This window comes from Alexandromys fortis, unplaced genomic scaffold, assembly GCF_014885135.2.
Source record: "Alexandromys fortis isolate MF-2015 unplaced genomic scaffold, M_Fortis_MF-2015_v1.1 scaffold_88, whole genome shotgun sequence".
Classification (NCBI taxonomy): Eukaryota; Metazoa; Chordata; class Mammalia; order Rodentia; family Cricetidae; genus Alexandromys; species Alexandromys fortis.
In genome coordinates, this window is record NW_026067961.1 from 952,705 (window position 1) to 979,561 (window position 26,857).

Here is a 26,857-nt window from a genome sequence, read left to right on the forward strand (position 1 = left end):
TTCCAGGGTATAAACGAAGCCTTTCTACATTCATAGACATAGGGACCTGCCATGGACCTACCCTGGTGCAAAGTGCTCTCTGGACAAATGGGGTGCTGACTTCTCCCACATTTCATCCATCCCCGACTGGGCCTGCCTAGGCTTTCCACCCCCACTGCCACATCCTATCCCTTCCTCCCCACCCCTCTAGGCAACATGGCCATTGGCTACCAGACAACTACTTCCTCCCTTTTGGCTACTGTTGGGGACAGGTAGGATGTTTATAAACTAGAGTCAAAATGCAATTTTACTTAACATAGCCTCTAGGATGACCAGAAACCTGAAACACAGGAACCTTTGTTCCTAGTCCCCAGGTAAGACATGGCCATTGCTCGATGAAGTTGTGTAGATGAAGCCAGGTTGTGTATGAGCTTGTCACACCTCAGCCTGGGGAAGGCTTGCTCAGTGCCGGGCAGCTCTAATTTCCCTCTGGGAACCCACAGGAAAGAAGAGTGCCAGGAATCCCCAGGTGGGGAAGAAGTACCAGTTTTGTCCGAGCTAGGAAGCCACAATGCTATGGGCAAAGGCCAAAGCTGTGGGCAGAGCTGTGGGCTCAGTGTGTGTCCATTTTGGAAAATGAGCTGATCTGTGTAGTCTCCAAGGGCTGGACAGTGACAGGTCTCAGGGGTATTGGTTTGTGGGCTTCAGGCCTGTCTTCCTTCTGAACATTCAGCTGTGCAGCCCAGGATCACCCACTGACTTCCAGTGGAGGGTGTGAAGGGTCAGGCTCAGCTGCTTTTCTTCCTCTGGGTTAGGAGCTGTCAGGGAGAGGAAGTGGGATGTACAGGAGGGGAGATGGGGTGCCTAGTAGTATAGGAGGGGAGATGGGGTGCTCTAGTACGTATAGGAGGGGAGGGGAGATGGTAGACAGTAGGACTTCTTGGCTGATATGGGGTCCACCCCTCATTCTCTCTCCTCATGCCTGAGGCAGCCGCCTACACACAAAGTCATTACTTACAACTATTGTTGGACACAAAGCCACACCACTTCTGGGTAATGAGGGTCCACAAGTCAGACAAGGAGGAGAGACATTGAAGTGATCTGTGCTGGGCAGCTGGCAGCCCCACACATGTGACCTGATGTCAGCCACAGGCCAGAGGTATTGGGGCACTCCACTGCCACCATACACACAAGTCATAAATAGACCCAAGTGGCCCCGACCACAACCTTGTTTTCGTCCTGTGGCAGTCAAAGGTGATTAATGGGAATTATCTTTAGTGCTAATCAGAGCCGTTTGGAGGAGGCCAGAGTGGAAGGAAACACTCTTGTGATGCTGCTGCGACCCCTTTGAAGAGTTTCAGTTGTGCGTGTGTGTGCACGTGCACATGCTCAGGTAGTGTGTGCGCATGCTCGGGTATATGCATGCACACGTGCACTCATGCACATTCTGTGGAGGCTGGCTAGTAGGAAATGGTGTGTGTGTGTGTATGCTTGGGTATATGCATGCACACGTGCACTCATGCACATTCTGTGGAGGCTGGCTAGTAGGAAATGGTGTGTGTGTGTGTGTATGCTCAGGTATATGCATGCACATGTGCACTCATGCACATTCTGTGGAGGCTGGCTAGTAGGAAATGGGGTGTGTGTGTGTGTGTGTGTGTGTGTGCGCGCGCGCATGCTCGGGTATATGCATGCACACGTGCACTCATGCACATTCTGTGGAGGCTGGTTAGTAGGAAATGGGGTGTGTGTGTGTGTATGCTTGGGTATATGCATGCACACATGCACTCATGCACATTCTGTGGAGGCTGGTTAGTAGGAAATGGGGTGTGTGTATGTGTGTATGCTCAGGTATATGCATGCACACGTGCACTCATGCACATTCTGTGGAGGCTGGCTAGTAGGAAATGGTGTGTGTGTGTGTGTATGCTTGGGTATATGTATGCACATATGCATCCACGCAGAGCCCATGGGACTGGCTAGTAGGAGAGGGTCTGAGACGATGGGATGGAGGCGAGGAAGGAGTCCAGTTGTTACCCTGTCCCGGTGCTCCTGTAGCCAGAGAATGCGTACTTCACACAACTCAGTGTGGCTGGAGTAAATTCATGGTGGCTGCACAGGGATCGCATGTGCTGGGCCAGAATTAGAGCAGAGGCCAGGCTGGTGCCTTGACAAGGGAGTGGCATCCTCTGTGTGTTCCATTTCCTCTTCCTTCCAAGCACAAGGCCTTCACTGCTACCCATGGCCCAGTCACACCAGGAATGCCCTTTCCTCCTGGGCCCCAAGGAAGGTAGTCAGGGCTCTTCAGCAGCCTCCCCAAGCTAGTATGGCTTCCAGATACAAAGTGTCCCTTTATTGGGTATATCAATTCAAAAAGGGGCTAGTAGTAAGCCGAGAATATTTGGATAAACTTGACAGCCCCAGAGACTGAAAAAGCCCTTTTGTTCCCCCACAAGAAGGGCAGCCCTGCCACCCTGGGCTCATTGGAGCGGCTCCAGAGAAAACTGAGGTTGGAGCAGAAAACTGATTATGGTGCCTTATGAAAGATCCATACGCTACGCTCAGTGTTTATTATTATTTATTTTTTTCTTTAGAATGTGTGGCTAACATCCTATTGCATAATGCCAGGCTGTAAGCATGCCTGCAAACACCGCAGCTCAGCCTGCTAGCGTCTGCCAGCATGTGAAGTAAAGTCTGTGGCATTTGGGGCAGGGATGGGGCGGCACGTGGGTTTTATTTTGCTCGGTTTTGTTTCAAGATGTTGACGACCAGTTCCAGAAGGTGCAAGCATCTTCTAGGGTTTGTACTCGGGCCAACAGAGAGGCTCCTCTCCATGTGAGCCACAGGAAGCTGGGGTTGCAATTGCATGTGGGCATGGTGTTAGAGGAGTCTCTCACCCTGCAGGAATGAAAACTGAATGTAAGCGCTTGGCTGTTGCTGAGAACGGAGCCCGCGGAAGCTGCCTTTCTGGGGAGGGCTTGTTAAGGTGGGGAGCAGTCTCAGCTACCAGATTCTGGACCTGGGTGGCCGCTGCTGGATCCAGATCCCAGAAGACCCAAATCAAACACAGACTAGTAGCCCTGCCTCCCCCATGCAGCAGCTCCCACCTAAGAAGAGGTCAGTCCTTACACAGGTAGATTCCCTGCAGAGAACACCTATGGTTCCTTCTGGAAATCTCCTGACCCAGGAAAGCAGAGTCGGACACTCGGAAACCACATCAGCTTCTCCAGGTCTCTGGGATTGTTTCCTTCTCCGTGGGCATAGAAGCAGGTCTACCAGAACAAGGGCCTCTAGAGCTCTTTGGAGGAGGAAAGCCAGCAATCCTGCTTCTGCTAGTGCCTTCTGCAGCAGAAAAAGTAAAAGACAAGAAAGGATCCCGGGGAAAATGTGTTCTGCCTCCTACACAGTCACCCTATTTAAATTCTGGACCAGAGGCCATGGGGTTAGCGGTGGTGTTCACAGTCAGAGGCCATGGGGTTAGTGGCTGTGTTCACGGTCACTGTGGCATGCCAATGACATGCTAAGATGGAGTAAAATGCTTAAGGGGGGCTAGGGAAGTGGCTCAGTTGGTAAAATGCTTTATGTGCAAGCATGAGAAACAGAGTTTGATCCCCCACACCCATGTAGAAAGCTGCACACTGCAGTATACATCTGTAATCTCAGCACTAGAGGATTGACGCACACATGTGCATACATCTGTGTGCACACAGTACACCTACCCACATAAACATGCGTGTACTACTCGGCTCTCTCTCTCTCTCTCTCTCTCACACACACACACACACACACACACACACACACACAAATAAATGCTTCTTCTATTCCACATCCATACTTGAACAGATTAGGGACCCCCAAAAGACCCAGGCAGATGGTGGAGGGAACCCTTCATTCCTTTGACATTTGCTCAGCAGAGAAATGGGAACACAGGAGTGAGGAGAGTTACTCTGTCGAATGGCTTCTGTCTGCTGTGCAAGGCTGACTTGGCCGTACCTTTGTCTATGAGTCACTTGAAACATGCCCATCCTGAGGCAGACGTCTCAAGCCAAGCTCACATCCGAGGGCGAGCTGAACTTGCAACCCAAAGCCCGTCCCCAATAAGCTGTGTGGAAGCTAATCTGAAATAAACATGCCTTACATCTTAGTCCCTTCACCTCTGGTGCCAAGAGGGCTGGGTGTAAAGAGAAAGGATGGTCCAGTTGGACTGTAGTCAGTGCACCCTAAGGTTCATCTCTTTCTTAACCAAGTGGTCAACCGCTAAAGTCCAGGCACACTAAGAAAAATAGATCATGGGAAGCAGAGTCATCACGAAACAACATTTGGAGGAAAAGCTCCTCACGCAACACAGTCAAAATAAGGGCTGAGCCTCGCCAGCATCCTTTCATCTGTGCATACCTGGAGCCGCTCAGGGAAGGAACTGGCATTGACCCTTTGCGGTACCTCCAAAGACAACATTGTCGGCACCAAGAGTCCTTTGCCAATGACCATTTTTGTATGTCAAAGAGTACCAAGAACTGTTCTTTGTGGAGATTGGCAAGGTCTTTGCTTAGACTTGGCCTGTTGAGATTTGAGCTATTTCCAAGAGTTGACCTCAAAACATTGGGCTTGATACAGAAGGTGGTGAGTCACTGCACTCCTCTGTACCCATGTGTGCCAGTGAGAGGAACGAGTGCCCAGAGGCTGTGTCTGCTGTGGGAGAGGCACCAGATGGAACCTAGCAGGCTTCTCTAAGCACCTACCATGGGCCATGTAGCCTCTGTGCTGGGGGATATAGGTCACCATTATGTTGAGCCCCAGGAAACAGACTCGGGGTGATGATTCAGTAACATTGACCTGGGAAAGATTATAACTCTGGTTCAGAGAGGACTAGCTAAGAGGGTTGACAGGCAGGTCCTTCGGCACAACACAGAGAGAGCAATGAGAAAGAAAATGACCCAGACTTAATAGGGGGAGGTGAAGAAAGGAGATCTGGTGGGCAAAGGAAGGCTGATGAGAACATGTCCTCGGTTGTCTTGAAATGCCTTTGTTCCCTCATTTGTCCCCAAACCTTCTTTGAGCACCTACCGTCTACATGGCTCTAGAAGTCACCCAGGTGACATCCTCAAATCATTCACTATTTGCGGGAGAAGGAAGATGGAAAGTGACCATCATGGTCCAGTCCATCTGTGCTGCTGAGGACCCTTGATGTGAACCCCCAATTAGCATCCCAGGAGAGCTATCCTATGTTCTGGCACCCCATATTTCTGGAAAGATGTTCTCTTCTGGATCACTGTGGGAGTCCAGGGAAACCAGAGAGTTCTGGATATGTTATATATACCATCCAGCCATCTATCCATCTACCAACTCAACATCCACTGGTCCACTCACTCGGCATCTACCTCTACACCCATTCAACAATCCTTAATCCATCCACCCATTCAATTCCCATCTATCTCCCCATGAAACATCCATCTGTTCATCCACCTATTCAACATCCATGCATCCATCACCCGTTCAATATCTATCCATCCACACATTCAACAGCCATCTCCCATCCCCATGTATATGCATTCACCAACTGTCCAAAACCCATCCATTCATCTTATAGTTATCTGCTCATCATCCACCATTCAATGTAGACTTCTATACCCACTTGTACATACATTCAACCTCAATCTATCCCACTCATTCACCCAAATTCCATCCATTCATACACCCATCCATCTATCTACTTATGAAGACATCCAATGGGCCTCAGCTAATCACATGTTCCAGGACAGATCCCAGAGAAGCTTCAGTTCCCCTCGGCAACCCTGGAGTTGTGAGACTGTAAGGAAAAGCAGAGGAAGTGTTAGCTAGACTGAGTAAGACGTCCTGACGCAGTATGAACGTGGTTGACAAGTAGCCAGTGCTCACTACTCTGTACCTTTCTATTTGCACGACCTAGAGCACATTTCCAGGTTACTTTGTGCCTTGGATACGGTGCCAGCTGTAGTCATCCCTTGGGAAGACGTGAGCTTTCAACGGCTAGATGGTCAGGTTACCATTGGTTATAGCATCACACAGCCCGTAGGGAGGTGACCCTCTCGCTGAGGGTGAAATAAGAAAGGCCAGGGCCAGCAGAGTGGCCTGGGCTTTGCACATCACTGCCCTCTCTCAGGAGCAAAGGAGCAGGAGACTGCCGCTCAGCACCAAGCTGCACCAAGTTCTCCTGAAGTTGACCCTCCCCCACGTGCTGCTTGTGATGACTGCTGTGGCCGTGGTGGGCATGGCAGAGAGGGGGCATTTACAGCCCATCTTGAAGTTGTATGCCTAGGATTCAGAAGTCCCCCTGGACACCAAGCAGGGATTTATTCCAACCAGCTGGGCAGGGAGGCCCAGGACAGTTGGTGGGCTCCTCAGTCTTGCATTCAACTCCCATGTATGAGGGCTTTTGTTAAACAACCATGGTCCTGTTCCCACAGGCCTGAGATCTCATGTGGCCCCAACCACATGTCAGTGGCTAGCCCACCACGGGGAACTCCTCCCGCATCCGCTGTGGGGGTTGCTGCGTTCACAAGCGCTGCAGTTTGTCACCCTCTAAAAACCAAAGAAAGGTTATGTGTGTGACACCTCCCAGGCCCTGCCTGCCCTCAGAAGAGCCACTTCCTGTGACAGCCTAGCACTTACACCCCCTGAGCAGGGGTGTGGCCACAAACATTTGGTTTGGGGTTGTGGGATCTTAAAATATTTTATGATTAAAAAAAAAAAAAAAGCAAAAGCACTTTGCTTTGGAAGGTCAGGGCCAGGTCCGTGCCAGCATGCGAGCTCCAGGCTTGGGGCTCTGCCTGGCCTGTACTTGACTCAGAGGAAACTTGGATCTAAAAATTGCTGAAGTTATTTGCATCTGAACGACATCAGCACCGTTCTGGACAGGCCAGACTAGCAACAGCAGCCTGTGTCCCTCCTCCCAGCAACAGCCTGAGTCAGGACTCTGGGCCCAACCATCCCAAGGACTGCCCTGGGCGATGTAGGGGAGGCTCCAAATTTGGGAAGACCCTGGACACTTTGGAATGCTCTGCAAGTCACCTGGGGACTTGGGGATTTTCTCAGAGGCCTTTGTAAAGCACATGGTCCCAGACGTAGCATAGCTGTGCTTGTGATCTGGGGTCTGCCAACAGGAGCAGAACTAGAGGTGGGTGCTCCTACGATGTAAGGAGCAGAGTGTGTGCAGAGCGGGCTGAGCTCAGCTTGTGGAAAGACCCCTCTGAGCTGGCGCTCATTGGGAACATATATGGGGGCGGCAGAACATTTATACCCATGACGCCTTAGAGTATTTGTACCGCTGGAGTTCAGAAGCTCTGCTCACTTGTTGGTGAGATCCAAGGAGTCCTTACAAGGCTCACATCTGGGCAAGCCGACACTGTGACTCAGCCGTCTTTGAACAGCAGGATTCGTGGCCATTTTCCTTATAGGTTCAGGCTCGCCACCTCCCCCACATCCTTGTCCCCTAAGAGGCAGTTGAAATATCAGCAGAGTGCTTGCTGCTAGGTTCAGGTTGTGACATCAGATGTTTGACTCTGAACAGCTGCTTACAGACTGGACTTTGGCAAGGGGGTTGAGTTTGCCAAAGCATCCTCTTTGAGTGTATCTTACGTGTCAGTCAGATGGAGTGACTCTGCCACTACCTAGACAGTCAGCCTTAGCTTTGGGAAGTTGGAGCAGAGCAGAGAAGGCCCTTGTGACGAGTGCCACCAGTTCGGCTTCTTGGGAGAAGTGGAGGCAGCAACAATATAAAGAAACTATTATCCCCACTCTAGAGCTCCTGAGAGACATTCCCAACGCTCATCACCCACCACGCCATCCATAGAAAAGGCACACAGGTCATGTGCATTCTAAAGACTGGGAAGGGACCCTGCTTGGAGCATCTGTGGATCTGATGTGGTGGACACTCATCTCAAAAGCAGACACATAGGTCCTCCAAGAGTCATCAAGATCCACCACCATCAGTATTTAGAAATATGTGAGCATAACAAGATTGTTGGCTGGTACCTAGTCCATTCTTGTACCTCCACCAGGCTGCCTAAGCTCGCTATCTCTGCAGGTAGCCATGGGCTGGAGAGCAGAAGAGAAGCTCTCCGGTTTCCTAAGTGGACATGGAGACAGGACCCCAGATAAGCCACGTTATCCCATTGAGAGTGATGACCACTCAATGCTAGCTCCCCAGAGGGAGAGATGGCCAGCCAAACCTTCTTGTATTCCCCTGGGGGAAGAACGTTCACTTCTGAGGGTTCTTGCCCACCAACAGGCTCGTGGCGGTGTCCGACCTGCCAGCCCCCAGATTTCAACAGCCCCCCTTCCCACCAGATGTTGCCAGTCTCCTAAGATGCGTCTGTGCCGGCCCCATCTGCAGCTCATACTCTGCTTTACGGAAGACACAGAATGCTAGGATGAATCACCAAGTTGACCTTTTATTTCTTGTGGCTCAGGGTTGCAGCCCATGACCAATGAGACAAAGCCACAGATGCCAAGATGGTTGAGCCATGTGACCCACCTCAAACACCCGACTCGGGTCACTGTGTGCACTGTGGGGATGGTGTGAGGGCTATCCCCATTTGAAGAACATCCTTGGTGGGTTTGCAGTAAGATCACAGGAAAGGGTGGTGACCCAGCTCCTGCAGCAGGCATCAAGAAAGAGCCCTCGCAGCTCCAGGCTTCCAAGGCTCCTCTTCTCCTTTATTGTCTTCCTGAGATTCAGGAGTATGAGTCCCCTAGAGGTTTCGAGTCCCTCACGCAAAGCACAGTCACACCTAAGTCCTTCTCCACTTCACCATCATGCCCCTCTTCCTTCAGGCAAAGTTCACAGATGCTGGCACAGGAGGGTCATAAAACCTGAGCCAAAAAGAGCAAAGAAGGAAAGAGAAGAGGTTAAGTTAGTTTAGCATAGAAAGGCTGGAAGGCACAGAGACACAGGGGCAGACTGCATAAAGAGGAGGTGAGCAATGGGCTGGATGCACAAGGCATGTACCCTGGGGCTCTGTTTCACAAGATGGCAGAGGACATGGGGGAGATCCCCTGTGTGTCTGGGATGTTTGCACACAGTCTGAAGTCTCCGAGTCTGAGAATTGGGTGCGAGATTGCCGGGAACCTCAGAGTGTTCACGAGGCATTTGCATGTCTGAGTAACTTCTGGTGTGTGGCTTTCTTCAGATCTTCAAAGGCCTGCGTGGGGCCCAAATGCTGGAAAATATGGGATTCGGTGACTTTTTACAATACACATTTCTTGGTGTGGCTTTAAACCAAGAGCATCTGCCTGTGACTGACACAGGAGCCAAGTTCTCCAGGTGTGGAACGGGACGTCACCAGCACCTGTTAGTGCAGTCCCTGGTCAGGCAACAGCTCTCTTTTGGCAGCCCCCCAACCCTGAGCCATGCTCTGGGGTCTGTCCAGGACCCTGTAACTCTATCATACACCACTACCCAGCAACTGTCCAGTGGAGGCCAAGGCCAGAGGGACATAGAAAGTCCCAGACAAATTCTTTTAGGAGTGAGTCCCAGAAAACTCTCTCTCCCTCCTATTCCTCAGTTCCCTCCCTCTCAGCTGGAACAGATGGGCCCCTGACCTCCTGATCTCCTCAGCAAGGCTCCTGTCTGCTGGCAGCAGCAGACCCCATCCTGCTGCCGTGTTTCTGCTTAGCACTTGGTCATGTCACCACCAAGCCCATAATGAGCGTCGGGACAGGATTTATGAGCTCATTCAGGCTCCATGTCCGCCACATGGAGGTGTCTCCAGAAGGCCTGCCCTCCTCTTTCTGTCACAAGAATGGACTTTCTGTTTGGGCTCCTTGGGAGTGTCGTAAATCATAACCATTGTATGTGCGTGCTCACACGTGTGCCTCTACGTATCTGTGTGTGCATATGTGTTCATGTTAGCGTGTGTGCCCAGGTGTGCATGCAGGTGTGAAGAGGGGTTAGCGGGACACGTGATACAGTCCTATAGACACCCACCATACTGTGAGCTTCAGGGGAGCACGCTGCAGCTTTAGGGCACAGGCCAACAAGGTGACTCCTAGGCCTCACTCCTTCCTGCAGGCTGGGAATCCATTAGGTGAGCTGACGACAGACGCCTCTGCTCTCGTGCCTGTGTGCACATCCCATATGGAGCCAGCCCCTGGCCGTGCCCATTAAATGGGAAAGAGCTGGCCCAGCAGAGAGCCACAGATTAAAAGTGCAGGAAACCTCAAATGATGTGCAAAAAAAATTGTCAAGGGTAAGAGGATTTTTTTTTTCCATCTCTTCGTTTCTTAACTCAGCATTTCTGATGGGGGTGATTGATGAGCTGGGGAAGCTGGCAGGAGCACGGGGGCTGAGAGGCCAAGTGGGGGCAAATGGGCAGAAGGGCCACTTCCACCGGTAATTATGGGAGTCCACAGGCTCAGCCCCAACAACTCCAGAGCCAGGCTTTCGAGTGGGCGGAGGTTCGGCTGCACAGCCACAGAAAAGCCAGCCAAGAGAACCCCACCACACTCAAATATGACTCTTCATGTCTCGTGTATGAACAGAACCTGATGTGTGCACCCTCGTTCTCTTGTCCCCTGTGAGCTCTCACACATCCTTGGAACTATCCGAGCTACACAGCTCCTGCCAGAGCGTAGGTGCAAGCATCTGCCAGACTCCAGATGGGAAAGATTGAGCCAATGCTGTGGCCTCTGGCCTCGGGTCCTTGGCACTTGCTTCTCCCACTGCAGTCAGGGACATGTGCTCAGCTGCCTGTGGCTGTGGACTTGATACCCTAACACCCAGGCCTTCCTCTCAGCATCCCACGAACCCTCAGAGCCAAGCAATTGCTGGTCAGAGTCCCAGTGGGCCACTTGAGGTCCCCTCAGCTAGGAAGTGGTGCTAAGGCTTCATCTCCATGACTACGTCAAAGCCCAGCTGCAGAGGCAGCAATGCCAAGGACCTGTGAGGATCCAAGCCTGGATGGTGGATTCCAGATTTTAGAGAATCCCACCTAATTCTACTGCCTAAGACAGTAGCTCCCCCTCCCTGGGAAGGGTTTAGTATTCATGGGCACCCCTCAGAGATGGAGAATCTGGATTCTGAGGTGATCACACTGGGAAAGAGGACTTTCTCAAGTCTTTAGGGACAACCAGGAAAGCAATCATACAGAGGGTCAGGAGCTAATGAAGGACAGAAGCCTGGGTGGTTACAAACTAGGACCAACTGCAGCTACCTAGGTCACTTTCTCATAGGAATGAATTCGTCTTTTTCAAAAATGTGCCAGCTGAGTGTGCATGCACATGCACACACACACACACACATACACACACACAGAGAGAGGCACATGTGTGCACATTAAAGATTCTTGTGTATACACACATGCACTTACATATATGTGTGTGTGCATGTTTTCACACACGAGGTGCATAGCTGTGTATGTATAGCCATAATCATGTACACACATGCACACACCTTGCATGCACGCATATTTATCCATATGATTAGCTGGACCTCACTGAGCTGCCAAGCACTTTAACAGAATAATGAGCACGGCCTCATCCATAGCCAGCCTGGAGGGCTTGTGAGCTAATGAACAAAGATTGTTTTTGGGGAAGCAGGTCTCAATTCTGAGAAATCAACAACCAAACCCCAGCAAAGTCCTGGGGACAGAGCCTTGTATGAAGACATGCTCATTCACATCACCGTTAACTAGCTCCCCCAGGCCCTGCACCATAAGGGAAAAAAAAAAAAACAGAGAGACAGAAAAATGAGCAAGATAAACACAGAGGGAGGAACAGGGAGCCAGAAACGGGACCTGGGATTCGGCACCATCTGCTTAGAGGTCTGTGTGGCAGGAATCCACAGGAAGTCCCTGACCCCTCAGGCAGGGAGAAAGGGGTCCCCTGGCCTCTCGACAGCTAGCCTTTCTCTATTCCTATGTCTCAGGAGCGGGGTGAGCCTCCTTGTCAGGTAGAGGCCCTGTCACCTGTGGGCTGACCTCCTCAGCAGATCCCTGCAGAGTTATCAGTTGGGAGGAGGGTCTGAGGTGCTCCCTCTGTGGGCTTGGTGGCCTGAGCCCACCACATCTTAGAGAATGGGAGACCTGAGCACCCCCACTAGGCATGTCAGCCCTCATGGTCTCAACATAAGGCCGCTATTCAGTTTGCCTCCATCCTCTGCAGGCTGTGGGGGTCACCCAGTAGTGTTTGGGTTGGGCTGGCCCTGAACTGGAACATGGCAAGCAGTGACCTCTAAGGGTTGGTAAGGAGCAGGGAAGGCTTCATCTAACCCCTGAGTAGCAGGGCCTTGTGTGAACTCCCGGTATCCTGGATAGGGTTCAGACACCTGGGAAGAGCTCCCTGGGCACCCCTCCCCTAAGCCCCAGAGGAGAGGAGAGGAAAAACTCTATCCTATTGCCTCTAGAGTTGAGGGTCCTGCCTCTCAGGAAGCGTTCTGACCCCCTTACCTGCTCCCTAAACAAAGAGAGGAGTGCAGTCGGGCTCCCAGCTTTGCCAACAGTGTATGGACCTTGGTGTTGCAGATTTGAGAGGAAAGTAGAGATCCCAGGCTTGGGGGGGGCTAGGCTCTGTGCAAGGGTACACTCCGCTCACCCCAGCCTCTGCACTCTGGGCGTTCCCCATCTGCACCTTCCCAGGCACAGAACATAGTTGCTTTGTGACCTCATCCACAGTCAGCCTGGAGTGCTGAGGCCTCTTAGATGATTCTGGGCTGAGGGAACATGGGGGCAAGTGGTTGAAGGGCTTGGCCACTTAACTCAAGTCTCTGCCTGATGGAGTCAGTGCTTAGCCCCATTTCTGTCCCGGCTACCTCGTGCTTCCAGAGAATCCACTGGACACCCAAGGGAGCGCATGGGGCCCTGGGACCGGGCATTGCTGTGTTACTGTACAGGGCTGCAGTCTGCCCCTGGAATCTGCAGGGCTTCCTCCATACTCTCCCTCCCTACTGGGTCCCTTCAGGCTGCCGCCCTTTGTCGGGAACCCAGGGGTCACTGACAGGTGTCAACTGGGAGACAAAGCCATCTGCCACGTGCTCAGGGTCTGACTTGTGTCAGAATCCTTGGGGATAAGGGAGTGGGTGTACAGAAGCAGGACGTGTGGTTTCATTGTTGTGCGTGGAATTCCAATGCCGGCCATAGGTGCACAAAGATCTTGAAAACTGCATGCCTAGTGGTGAAAATCTACTGAAAGAGCCCCTCCTGCTGCACCTTCGCCCCTTCCCAACTGAAAACGCCTGCCCCAGGATACTCCTGCCCGCCAACCTCCCTTTTAACCGTTCTGCCTTTCGTGTGCCCAGTTAGCCACCCCAGTTGCTTCAAAGGCTTTGAATTAGGGCTCGTCATAGGTTCTGAACAGAGCAGGTATGAGTGGAACTCTATGATGTCTGCAGCTGCCAGCCTGTGGTCCAGGTCTTCTTGCAAGCAACCCTTCAGGGTGGGGGCAGGGATTGGGGTGGAGTTGGGGGGAACACAGATCAACAAACAAGACTCTGAAGAGAGTCCAGAAGGCATCAGCAACGACAAAGCAAAGCCAGTTGTGGGCCCTGCCTGTTGTGCAGGACCTGGGGAGGAAGCATGACGTTTGCTGGCTGGCCAGCATCAAACTGAAAGTTCCCAATTTTGAGGACACAAAATGTCTTCCTGGCATTCAGGTGATGTGCTAATCTGACAGGAGCGCGTCGACACAGGCACATGCACGCTTAGATACCACACACACGGACTCGGGTGCAGCTGCACACCCCGGTAACACCTTTACCTTCAGAAGTGCTTTTTCGAGCCCAACACCCACACTATCCTTAGCAGAGGGTTTGTGTCAGACACAGAAGGCTCTGCTTTCTCACACCTGGACAGCTTGCTGGAACACTTTACCAGTGCAGGAGACTCGTCATTGCCTGGCCTGACCGTGAGCAGCTATGCAAGAACAGGAAGAGCCACCCTCTTCTCCGCCAATCTCCTGGTGGCTCCCTGGACCAGGTGTGATGGGTAGACAGGGCCTCTCTGATGCGTAGGACTGGCTGAAGTTCTCACCCAACCTGCCATCCTGCCTCTGAGGTCAGTGCAGCCTGACATAGCACACGGGGCATCTCTGACCTTAGCGCACTTCTTCCCCAGCAGGTCTCTGAAGACTTGGGCAGCGAGAAGTTCTGCGTGGATGCCAATCAGGCTGGGGCTGGCAGCTGGCTCAAGTACATCCGTGTAGCGTGTTCCTGTGATGACCAAAACCTCACCATGTGTCAGATCAACGAACAGGTAGGTCTAGGATGGTCACTGTCCCTACGGACTGTCCTTGAGACAAGGCACCAAGGTGGATGGTTGCTAAGGGGAGGGTCAGCCGAGCCTCTGGTAAGATCGTGGGTCACCTGCTAAGCTCTGTCCTGCCGTAGGGGGTGGCCATTTGACACCTGCCCAGCTGGGCTACCTGTAAAATTTAGCTGCCCCAGAATACTTCACAAGAGCAAAGACCACAGAGCAAAGGTCAGAAGAAACTTGTCTGAGGCTGGTGACATTGGAGAACTGAGAGCTGTGGTTTTAAATAGCAGCTGAAACAGACAGGACCTCAAGTCACAGGGGCCTCATTCCCTACAAATACCAAGAACTGTGGGAAGAGCAGCCAACAGGAACCAATGGGAAGGAGAGTTGCCTAAACCCTGGTCAATCAAGGCTTCCTAAAGTCCACATTGGCCAGTCTATTGGCACAGAGCTACTTCCTAGACCAGGAAAAATGCCCAAAGCCCACAAGTCATAATCATGGCATGACCTGCTGCCAAGCGCATGGTCCTGCATTGGCATGGCCTCCCGTCTCTCTAGGAGTAAACTGAGCTGAACAGTCCTGACTTCTGCCTCATCCCTCTCAGAGGCTGAGGAACTTGCAGTTCTGAGCTCAGCTTCTCAGAACCGCTTGCCACTGCAGTCCCAGGGCAGGGGTCCAGACCCACAATACTCAGTTTCCTTCTGCTGGGCACCGTGACCAGCGCTACTCTGTCTCTTCCGTAGCTTCACGTTTGACCTTGCAGATATCAGTCCTCCAGCAAAGCCTTGTGTTCTCCTCCGGGTACCAAATCCCAACCCTCCCAGCAGAGCAGTTCATTCTGCCTGTGTCTTCGGGCTACATGTGAGATGTTGTTGGGGGGGAAAAAGGGTCCATTTTATTTTAAAAACCGTTCGTGAAGACCACGTAACAAAGGGCCCATTCTTGTGCTGCCCTGCAAGCCGTCTAAAGTGGTTCAAGGCTCTTGACTCTAGAGAAATATTTTGCATTTAAAAAGGAAACAGGGAGGGCGTGAGGGAGGCCCCTAGCCCTGCTTACTGCTTCGCCGTGCTCCTCCAGAGCTGTCTTCGTAGCTCTTGGGCTCAATTTGCTAGCAGTGGCTCCACCAAACACTTGCTGGTTCCATACAGAACCAGGACCCGGGATGCTGCTGCCAAGACCTCCATGACCTTCCACTAAAACCAAAAATTTTGAGAGAAGGAAAAAAGACAACTTTCTGACTGAGGGATTCTGAGCATAGGAATAATAACTATGACGGTAAAGGGGAACATAGGAGAAAAACTTCCCGCTTCTAGAAAAAAAAAGAGACAGAGTGACGGGAAACTGGATTTAAGGTACACAGGGTTTGGCCAAGCCCCCCTCTCCAGCTCAGATCTGCAGAACATTGAGCCCTGGGAAGCATGATGCGGGTGTCTGCGTGCAGGGATGGGTTTCTGCGAGATGCTGGTAGAACAACGAGAATACAGTTTCTGTTACCTGGGAAACAGATGCTGGAACTTAGCTGAAATCGAACAGTGAGGCTTGAGTCTTTGTGGGGCAAGCTTTTTAGAGAATACACACAGTATAGTCCTCTCAAAGAAAAACTGGCCTTCAAAAACCTTTTATTCTTTCTTAATTATTTCAGGGACGTTTACTTAAACTACCATGTATGGGTTAAAGAGAAGTGATTGCCTTGCAGGGAATTCTCTTTTCATTTCAGACCATGGGCGGGAACGCTCCAGGTTAGAGTCATTTACATCCTTGGACCCCTGCATCCTTTGGTTCAAAGCTACTGCGTCCCCAGCCTTTCCCAGCCCTGTGCCCTGAGCCCTGAGCCCTGAGCCCTGAGCCCTGAGCCCTGAGCCCTACCCTGTGTCTGATGCCCTGTGCCCTGTGCCTTTCCCTGTGTCCTGTGTCCTGTGCCCCGAGCCCTACCCTGTGTCTTATGCCCTGTGCCTTTCCCTGTGTCCTGCACCCTGTCCTGTGCTCTGTGTCCTGTGTCCTGTGCCCTGTGCCCTGTGTCCTGTGCCCTGTGCCCTGTGTCCTGTGCCCTGTGCCTTGCTCTGTGCCCTGCACATTTCCCTATGCCCTGTGTCCTGTGTCCTGTGCCCTGTGTCCTGTGCCCTGTGTCCTGTGCCCTGTGTCCTGTGCCCTGTGCCCTGTGCCCTGCGCTATGTGCCCTCTGCCATGTGTCCAGTGTCCTGTGACCTTCCCTATGCCCTGTTCCCTTTTCTCCATGTCATTTTCTCTGTGCCCTGTGCCCTGCCGTGTGCTCTGTGCCCACACCCTTGACTGCATTGCTTGACTAATGCCAGGTCAGACTTACCTGTGCCTCCTTACCTGCTGGCTGTCTCTCTTCTACATGGTCTTGTAGGGTGAATTCTTCCTGGCCTAATCCCATGCGTAGGATGATAAATAGACCCGTGTTTAGAAGGAATTGGAGATTTAGGCAAATGCCACCTTTGAGAAGGTCCAGAGCCAAAATAATACCCCAATCCTGAAGTAGTTCCCACCCCCAGACTTCACATTGAGACCCCTCTGTAGAGAATAAGCCCCCTCCCCACTGGAACCCACAGACTCACCCCAAATATTCACCAGTTCAGGCTAGTTGTTATTGTCCCCCAAACAGAGATATGTACACACACAAACACACACGCGCGCGCGCACGCACACACATGCACACACACACACACACATGCCTCTCTTTTCCTCCTTTTCCCTCCCTCTCTCCTTCTCTTTTTCACAGCTGGCCACAGCCTCCATGTAATCACTTCCATTTCCTGGCCATCCTGTGAAGACAATTGCCCCTGTAGAGTAGCACTTTGACCCTCTCCGCAGCTGAATAAAACTTCCTGGAGATACTACTAGTAAAAAAAGATTCCTGAGGACAGGCTTCTCTTTGAGAAGGAAACACTGAAAAGTGTCAGGTCCTGTTTCTCAGATTATTTTCTCCCTCCCCTGAGTGTCTATGAAAACTTTTAGGCAATTAGGAACACTACACAGCCGTGGGCACATACACAACACATATGTGCAAACATGGGTGCATGTACATACCTAAATATACAGTTATATGTATAATCACATATACTGTTGGCATATACACACACATGCACATGTACACAGCGCTGCCAGGACAGCACAGCCCATGAGGAAGCATCTGCATTGCAGAAATGATGCTGTACTATCCAATAAGAAATATACGTCAAGTCAGAAAAGCATAGGCCTTGCTAATTCAAGGTTCAAGATGCAGGATTGCAGCTCCAGTATCCAAAAGAGATAGAAGGACAGGAGAAGGTCTCAGCATCTTAAGAGAAAGTTCTGGGAGTTACAGCCACCAGAAGAGATCAACAGTCCACCTATGGAGGAGAGGCGGCTCTAAATTGAAGACATGGATCAACATGAAGAACGGAAACCCAGGGTCCCAAGATCTGTGTTTGTAATGGTCAGGACCTGGGCTTGAGTCAACTCAGAAGCCTGGATTGCTGGGGTCCTGTGTCTTTGGGAGAGACCCCATGTCAGCTGCACATAGAAGACTGAAGAAGGTACACCTCCCTCGCCATCATGGGGCTGCACCTGTCCCTGCTGGCGGCTGCTGGAGCTGTGACACACACAGGCTATGGAAGCCACAGCAGCCCGCCTCCTGGCTCTGTTCAGGTCCCAGATGCCAAGAGTCCTCTCAGCCCAGCCATGAGCCCTCACCCCAGCTTTGTCTGGGTGTTCAGACCTGCTTCAGGCCCGAGGACAAAGGTTATCTTTTTATTTGCTCCTCTGTAGCCTTCTGGAGCTGGAAATGTAGCTCAGGACTTCAAGGGGTTCAATTCCCATCCATCTTTACTGAAACTTCCCTCCAGCCTCCTGGTGCCTTGACTGTGGGTAGATATGAAGCATGTAGCCACTTCTCCGGGAGTGCTGGCCAGGCTCCATGCCCCTTGTCTATCTCAGCTCCCACCCCGCCTAGCGACAGGAAAGAAAGTCATTGACCTTGTACCCAATTTCCCGTCTGAACTATGAGAGGCCCTCCTGGCATTCTGTAGCTCTGAGTCCTCTCTCCAGGGGAACCCATGCTCATGGGAAGGCACTGGTCCTGTCCTTCATGTCCACCTGGGAATCTTCCTTATGATTCTGAGGGGGGGGGGGAGGCAGGCAGCAGAAGAGACTGAGATAGACCTGGGGTTTTCCTTCTGTATACTAGAGGCCACAGATGGCCTTGGGCCAAGAGTATACCTGGCCCCTAAAGACCAATACTTTTCCTGTTTTTGAAAAAACAAAGTCTTTGGGGTGGCCCATCTGGTAAGAACAACATACCTTCTGCAGAAGTGGGGGACCAGGGCTTTGCCCTGGTATTTTGTTGGGGGTAGTGAAGCCACAGACCTAGAGCATTGCCAGATGCCAAGAAGCCGGAGCAGTCATTTCTCTTCCATCTGAACACGAGTCTAGGGGCAAACACGCACCCACAGCATCTCAGTTCACTTTGAACACCTGAGGACCCCCACCCTTGCCCTGCCCCATCAACCCCTTCCAAGACCTCTCTCTTTGGAAAATTCAAAACATCCAGGTCACCCCTGAGTGTTTTTTCCCTCCTGCAATTATGAGCAAATGAGTTGGTTTCAAACATCTAGGAGACACAAGCAGGGTCTGTTACTGAATTTGTTTTAATGTTAAGAAAGAAAAGAAAAGCTTGGAAATACTGTGCCCACAGGAAGAAGCAGGGGGTGGGCAGAGATCTCTCCACAGAGGGGCCATTCTCTCTTTTCACGCATTACCTCGGTAGGGTGGGTCTGTGGGCAGAGGAGGGTTTACTGGTCAGCGGGCTGAGGGTGGAGGACAGGATGCAGCCCTGGGAGAGCTGTGCTTTTCAGCAGCCCTGGAAGAGCTGTGCTGCTCTGGCTTCGCTCAGTTCCTTTCATCTGCAAGAACAACCCCAGCCTGTGATCTCTATAGAGCACCCACGGCAGGGCAGAAGAGCCAGAGTGCCATGCCCAGCCTGTGACTGGAAGGCTGAGACAGCCACAGCCAAGGAAGCTCAAAGGACAGGTCTGCCCACAGCAGGAGAGCAGCCCCTCTTGAAAGCACTGAACACGGTGCTTAAACAGAAAAACCTGGGCAGGAGCTGTGCATCCAAGTGATCACAGGGCCGACCCTGCTTCTTCACAGAAAAACCGGTGCTGCCTGGCCGAGGCAAACAGCCAACGGCTCCCTTCCCAGAACCTCTTTCCCTCCAAAGTGTGTGAGGCGCTAGGGTTGATAGTTTGAACAGGTCCTCAGGCTCTGAGCCTCTGACCTTTCCCTACTCCTATGCTTTCCTCCTTTAGATTTTCAATCAAAAGAATCATATATTTTTGTTGTGGTCCTTTGAAATGGTGGCTCCAAAGGGCTAAACACAATTTTCTCTTTGAAAACAAGCAAGGTGCGATTAGAGAATTCGTTGATCCTTTCTTAACCCATGAACAAAACACTTTCGAAATGCTGCTGTAGACTAATGAGATGTATCGGCAGGTAAAGGCACGGGGCCACCTCATTTGATGGCTGAGTTCAGTACCCGGAACCCACACAGTGGAAAGAAGTAACAAACTTCTGCAAGATGTTCTTAGACCACACACACACACACACACACACACACACACACAATTTAGAAGTTTTTTACCTTAAAAAATATATATCAAATGTGTTTTAATTTTGGAAAGCAGTTAAGCTCAAATTCAATTTTTAGCCGTGGTGATGGCCCCAATACAACAACTGCTTGTCAGAATTTATCTTCCTTTAATTAAATGCGGTCCCTCATTGGGAGACATGTAACGGCATTGATTATTTAACTATGCCGTTATAGTTTTTATAAATATTATAAATATTTGATATTTTACGATCCTTATCCAAACTGTGCAACTAAGGAAGAGATAAATGCATAAGGATGTTTTAAAATTTTTTAGTGGCAGAGCATACAGTAACAAAACCATAGAGGCTCGGGCACAGATGAAATTGTTCCAGCCGGGCGTGTGGAGCGAGGAGCACACAGATGCAGGGATGCTGACGGAGCCACCTGCGTGTCCACTGATTTTAAGCCCGTGCTCGCCCCATCTCCGTCCTGCAAGGGGTTTTTCTTTTATTTCAGTGCTAGGATGCTCAGACATAGCAGGCCTGGGCACTGTGGGGCTTCGCCTTTGCTCGTAATCACTAAACAGTATCTTCAATACAAACCGAGGGCCCTAAGGATCTGAGGGCTGGCAGCCATTGTAAACTGCCTTCTGGATGCTCGTTTGTGTGAAGGGTGCTTAGGCTTGAACCTGATCCCCAAGCAGGTGTCTACCTTTTGGCGAGAAGGTTCCAAGTTCTCTCTACGACGTGGAGCCATCTCTTTGTGTCTGGAGCGTGACAGGGGGTAAAAAAACAGTTTGGGTTGATGGAAGAGTAGTTACAGGCAGTGGTGTTGGCCCAAACTGAGCTGCTGCTGCTGCCGGACGAGGGGAGTGGAGAGGATGAGACAGGGGCTCAGCTTCAGGCTCTGCCTGATTGTGTCATTATTTCAGAATAAATAAGAAACCAACAGAAGCCGTTTGTTGGGAAGAAGCTGTTGCCACCAAGTTCTCAGACAAGGGATAGCCACTAGTTCTGAGGTGACAGGACCCCATGTACCTAAAACATATGGCACTGTGGTTTAGAAAGAAGGCAATCAGCTTTTTCCTGCAGCCACCCACCCAAACCCCAAGACGCCATTGAGGGCTGGAGGGTGTCGCACTCCTGGGTTTCCTAGACTCCTTGTTCGCAGCCTGTCTTGTGAGGCTAATGGTCAGGGACCAGCGCACTCTGAATGGATGCAGTAAATCAGTTGGCAAGAATCTTAAGGGATGATGGTTAGAGTTTATTATAGGCCAGGCACAGAAGGGGCCTGGAGCATACAGTGGGTAGCAATGCTTAAGCCTGAGACGCCCTATCCTGCCCCCCCCCTCAACCTGGCTCCCCAACCAACAGTGCCAGCTCCGACCAAAGTTGGCCTTTGTTAAGGGAAGTCACTTAGCTCCACAGAGCAGAAACTGACTTTCTCAGAATGGCTGGCTGATAAGGGCTGTACCACTTGTGACAGGTCATAAAAGCATGGGCTGGCTTCTGTGTGTGCCCCTGTGGTTGCCTAAGGTAGCCAAGACTTCAGGAACGTCTGTGAAGATTCCTGTTCATTTCCTTGGCTCTCCAGGAGGAGGCAAGCTGGGGCACCTGGGCCCCGCCCTGGCCTGTGCAATTAGCACTAATAGGGATTGATTAATTACGTCCGGGGCTCAAAGTCCTACTGGCCACAGTTGCCTAACTTGCCGCCTTGTGGTCCCCACATGTCCCTGACAGGGGCCCTGGTGGCCCTTCTGTGAAGATGAGAAAGGGATACTTGTGGCCCTACTGTGGCTCGCCTTGCGGTGTCCATGCTGGTGGGAGGGTCCCAGAAGGCTCCTGTCTACAGAACCGGAGTAGAGGTCCCTGGAGGCCCGGTGAGCCAAGGAACAAAGGTGTGGGAGGGTGTGGAGTCCCCGGAATGCCCCAGCCCTCAGAGGGTATGAGGGGGAGGGAGGCTGGGCAGCCCTAGAGCTAAAGTAGGAGTCAGGAGGCCCAGCAGCCCCCAAACAGTCGGGGGTGGATAGGAGTGGGTTCCAGGAGGACAGCTACTTTCAAAGGAACCAGGAGAGAAGCTGATGGCCCTGTAGCCTTCTGAACCAGAATCAGGTGGCAAGGCTCCAGATTCCTTTAGCTCAGAGAGAAAGGAGGTGGTGTGTGTATAGAGGAACCCTGGAGGTCAGTCAACCTAACCAGAGTGTGATAGGGGGTGTAGGCCAGAAAGACTGGCAGCCTGAAAAGTGTTGCGGGTGGAAAGGATGGGTGCTCTCTCCCCTCTACCCACTTCTCGGAACAGGTACCCAGCAGCCAGCTGGTAGGAGGACACACTGCTGGCATGGTAACCATGGCCTCGTGCAATCTGGGTGATTGCAGCAGAGAGCAAAGCCAGTTGTTGGCTAGCTCTAACTCAAGGACCTCGAGGGGTCAAGCTCTCAGTCCCCTCTTCCAGCCCTTGTACCCAACACCAGGTCACCTACCACATTGTCACTGAGCCATGGGCATGAAGCATGTACTTGCTGTATGTGTCTGTATGCGCTCTGTTGCCAGAGGGAATCATGAGTAAGCTTATTAACAGCTTGACACCCACCCTCCCCCTCCAGCTCAGGGGGTGCCTGGGTGGCCTCAGTTCCTCACGCTGGAGCAACTGTGGGTGGATCCTCTTCTAAAGCAAGGTGGCTTGAGTCTGACCTTCAAGAAAAATAGGTTAGTCAGCTGCTATGTGGCAGGGATCTCAAACCATTGGTTTTATTCAAGAAGTCTTTTGATCCCATTTCTAGTCTCCATTTTAAAACCTCTTTGTATTATCAACCTCCCTGAGAATAACGCCCGATCAAGTTACTACTATGAGCTGATCTGTGAAGGACTGTCTCACTGATAAGATTGCTGGGTATGCCTGCAGGTTCCTGGCTGTGCACTTCCGCTGTCTGGTGTTCGTGACAGCCAATGGGCACTGCGGACCCAGTGTGGCTCTTCTGTGTTCTTTAGTGACTCCCAGGTGTCACTCTGGAGCTAGCTGCCCTTAGCCCTAGGTAGGACTGTATTCTTGGGAGGCAAACGGGTGCGTCAGGCTCCCTTCAGTATCTATAGGGCAAACCTCTGCCAGGACCAATTAGTGGCAACAGAAATGTTGTTTACCGTTTATGGCCAGGAGAATCACTGCCTCTCTCCATGGGCTTAGGCAAGTTTGTCTTCTCTTAAAATGTTTTTTCTTCTCCTCTTCCTCATGCCCTGTCCCCCTCCAACAATGCAGAAGGCTAGCCTAGGGCAGCTGGATGGGCCTGTGCCCGGCCTCCCCAGAGCAGCTGGTGTCTCTGGGGTATTTCTCCCATCCCTAGACAGTCCTAACATCAGAAGAGAGTCCCAAGCAGACCACTTCTGCGGTAGGCAGTGAGTTACCCGAGAGAGACGAAGCACGTGTCTGACGTTTCCAGATAAGAGATACTGAGTCACTGTGCTCCTGGGAGGCCCAGGCCCTGCACTAGGAGAGGCTGGGCCTCTGGAGTCTTTGAGACAGAGCCTGGGCAAAGTCAGGGAAGACACAGACACACCCCAAAGTCACCTGCAGTGCTCTGACAGCTTAGTCTCCCGAACGGAGTCTCTGTAATCTGGGACATTTGCTAGGGCACCCCTGTCAGTCTTGGTTCAGATCCTACCGCTGAACTGGACACCCCAAATGTAGCTGTCTCAGCCTCAGGGCTCCCTCCCTCCAGGCATAGAACTCCACCCCTGTCCCCCAAACTCCTGTCACCTGCTGGATGCAGCTCCTGGCAGGCATGCACACCATGCCACCCCTGGCTTGCCAGACTCACAGCTGTCGCACTGGTATAAAGGTCACGCGTGGCAGCAACCTCACCCACGGGGCCTGTGCCCAGCTGGAAAGCGCCTTTACAAGTCACCAACACCCAGAACTTTCAGGTCCCCCTAGAGCCAAGTGTCTCGGGCACGCATTGACGAAGGAGGTTTGAGAATAGACTGGAGCATTCCCAGAGGGAAGTCCCTGTAATCTGGGACATTTCCTAAGGTACCCCTGGCATGCCTGGCACCTGAGGAAGTGGCAAGCCTCCGTGTGGGTGCTGGGAACTAACCACTTCACAACCACTGAGCCAACTCTCGGGCTTTCTCCTGTCCTTTTTATCAGAGCAAAATGAGACGAATTAAAATGGACTGGGTTCCTCTCCTTTCTTCATATGCTGTAGAAGTTCTGGGGAAAGACCTTCTTCACGGTCAGATCTGGCCAAGGAGACGGCTCAGCAGGCACCTGCCGCCAAGCCTGACCTGAGTTAAATCCTCAAGATCCACATGATGGGGGGGAAAGAACTGATCCTATCGGTTGTCCTGTGCGATCCACATGTTGCCCCTCCCCCAGTAGACACAAAAATAAGTAAATATAATAAAATTTGTTTAAATGAAAAGACAAGCAGTTTGGGGGCTGAGGAAACGGCCCAGCAGTTAAGATTATTGCTGATCTTCTAGATCAGTGGTTCTCAGTCTCCTCATGCTGTGACCCTTTAATACAATACAGGTCCTCATGTTGTGGTGACCAACCATAACATTCTTGTTGCTGCTTCATACCCGTCACTTCCTACTGTTATGAATCATAATGTAAATATCTGATATGTGACCCCGTGAAAGGGTCCTTTGACCCCAAAGGGGTTGCAACCCACAGGTTGAGAACCACTGTTCTGGAGGCTTCCCAGCCCCCACATGGCAACCATAACTCCAGTTCTAAGGAATCCAGTTCCCTCTTCTGGCTTACTCAGGCACTGCATACACGTGGTGTATTTATATGCTGGCAAAACACTCATACACATAAAATAAACATTTTTTTAATTAAAAGTTGGGTGAAGTGGCCCCCTCAGGCCAGCCCCCTCTCTGGGTAGCCCTACAGTGGTGGGGAGCTCATCCGTGGGTACCTCTGTGGGGGAAGCTCCGTGGTCCGTGGGTGCCTCTGCGGGGAAAGCTCCGTGATCTGTGGGTACCTCTGCAGGAGAAGCTCCATAGTCCATGGATACCTCTGTGGGGAAGCTCCGTGGTCTGTGAGTACCTCTGCCATGAGAACACACCGCTTCAGTGTTCACTTTCTGTCTTTAATCTCTGTCTCCTAGATTTACTATAAAGTCATCAAGGACATTGAGCCTGGAGAAGAGCTGCTGGCGCACGTGAAAGAAGGTGCCTACTCCTTGGGTGTCGTGGCACCCAGCCTGGATGGTAAGAGCCTGCTGAGCTGTGGCCCTGAACCCCCACCCACCTGAGAGAACATGAGTGCTGTGCCGCCCCTGCCTGCCAGCAGGTCTTGCCAGCCGATGCCCTGGCTGAGCTTCTGCAGACCCCAGGTGTATGACTCAGGTCTCTCTCAGTGTGATAAAGGCCATGACCAAGAGCAACATGGGAAGGAAGGTCTGATTTGGCATATATATCCCAAGTCACCATCTGCTGATAGGAGCAGAGGCAGAAACTGAAGGCGAGACCCTGGGAGCAAAGGCCATGGAGGAGTACTGCTTACTGCCCTGCTCCCCATAGCTTGCTTAGCCTGCTTTCTTATACAACCCAGACCACCTGCTCAGGGGTAGTACCACACATGATGGGCTGGACCCTCCCACATCAATCATTAACTTAAAAAATGCTCTACAGGCTTGCCTAGGCCCAATCTGGTGGAGGCATTTTCTCAGTTGAGGTTCTCTCTTCCCAGACAACTCTGTTCTATAACAATAATAATAATAATTAATAATCATAATAATAATAGTAATATAAAGCCAACCAGCACAACAAGCTACCAGCCCCTTACCCCTGAGACTAGAGACCCCTACCTTTCCTTGGGGCCTCAAAACACATCCTGAAGAGGGGCTTGAGGCAATGTAAGACAATTGGCATTATGCTGAATTTTATCTACATAGTGTTGGTGACCCAGAAAATGGAATTTTTGTGTATATATGTGTGTGTGTTTATGTACATATATGCATACATATATGTGTGGGGTATATGTGTGTGGGCATGTGCTCTCATGTGTACTCATTCACATATGGTTGTTCTTGGGTGTCCTCCCTGCTGGCTCTCCACTTTCCTGAGGCAGGGTCTCATGTGGAAACTGAAACTCCCAAGTTTGGCTAGTCTAGCTAACCAGCTCAGCCTGGGGACCACTGTCTCAATTTCCTGAGCCCTGGGTTACAAGAGACAGTCACATCTACCTGGGTTTTTTTTTTTACATGGGTCCTGGGTGTTTGAACTCTGGTCCTCACCCTTGTATGACAAGTTTTATTCACTGAGACATCTCTGCAGACCCTGGGTGATGTTTCAAGTGTATTCCTCTTACCAGCCTTTTGTAGTAAATGACCCCAACCTAGTTGGTACTTGGGAGGCCAGGCAGAACCCAGAGCTCTCCTTTGTGAATGACTCCAGCCCGCGTAGGAGGGGAGAGCAGCCAGGCTGTCTCTAGAAGTGATCCCCACCAATAATTAAAAGTCCTGAAGAAACACAGGGGTGAAGCAATGGTGGCAGCAAGCTGAGGGCTACAATGGAGTCACAGTAGGATGTGTCCTTAAGCTCTCGATGCAAATAGGTACCCATCTGTTAGGGTGTGTCCGCAGGTGCTCCTGCTTGCCACTGTATACCTGAGCACCTCTGAGATGAACTAGAGAGGAAGCCAGTTTCACACACTCTGGGTGTTCCAACACACGGTTTATATCCCCTCGAGTCTATGTCTGTCTACTCAGGGTCTTGGCACAGCTGCTTTCGAGAAGACTATGTCGGCAACAAAGAGTGAGTCTGTTGGCCCTCCGTGGTCATTGATGACCAGGGAACTCAAGGGCTTGTGTCTAATTTCTTGTGGGGCACAGGAGGCGTTTCTGTGTTTTCCTGTGCATGCAGGGGAGGTGCATATGTGTGGGCATGCATATAGAGGCCAGAGGTCAGCCGTGGCTGTCATTCATCTGGTGCTATCTAGACGAGATCTCTTGCTAGCCTGGAGCTTGCAGTAATTAGCCAAGGACTGGATTCCAGCAAGCCCCAGGGACCCTCCTGTCTCCGCCCTACCAGTGCTGGGATTATTGACAACTACTACTATACC

General features: G+C 51.5%; 1 protein-coding gene across 5 annotated transcripts in view; it reads left to right on the forward strand.

Annotated features, from left to right (window-relative positions):
- Positions 1–26,857, forward strand: part of Prdm16 (PR/SET domain 16) — a 313,539-nt gene that overhangs the window by 252,190 nt on the left and 34,492 nt on the right. For all 5 annotated transcript variants that reach the window (XM_050153399.1, XM_050153400.1, XM_050153401.1 and 2 more), the window contains exons 4-5: positions 14,064–14,201; positions 24,900–25,002. In XM_050153399.1, the coding sequence (XP_050009356.1) occupies positions 14,064–14,201; positions 24,900–25,002 (241 nt within the window). The remainder of the gene's footprint in view (positions 1–14,063; positions 14,202–24,899; positions 25,003–26,857) is intronic.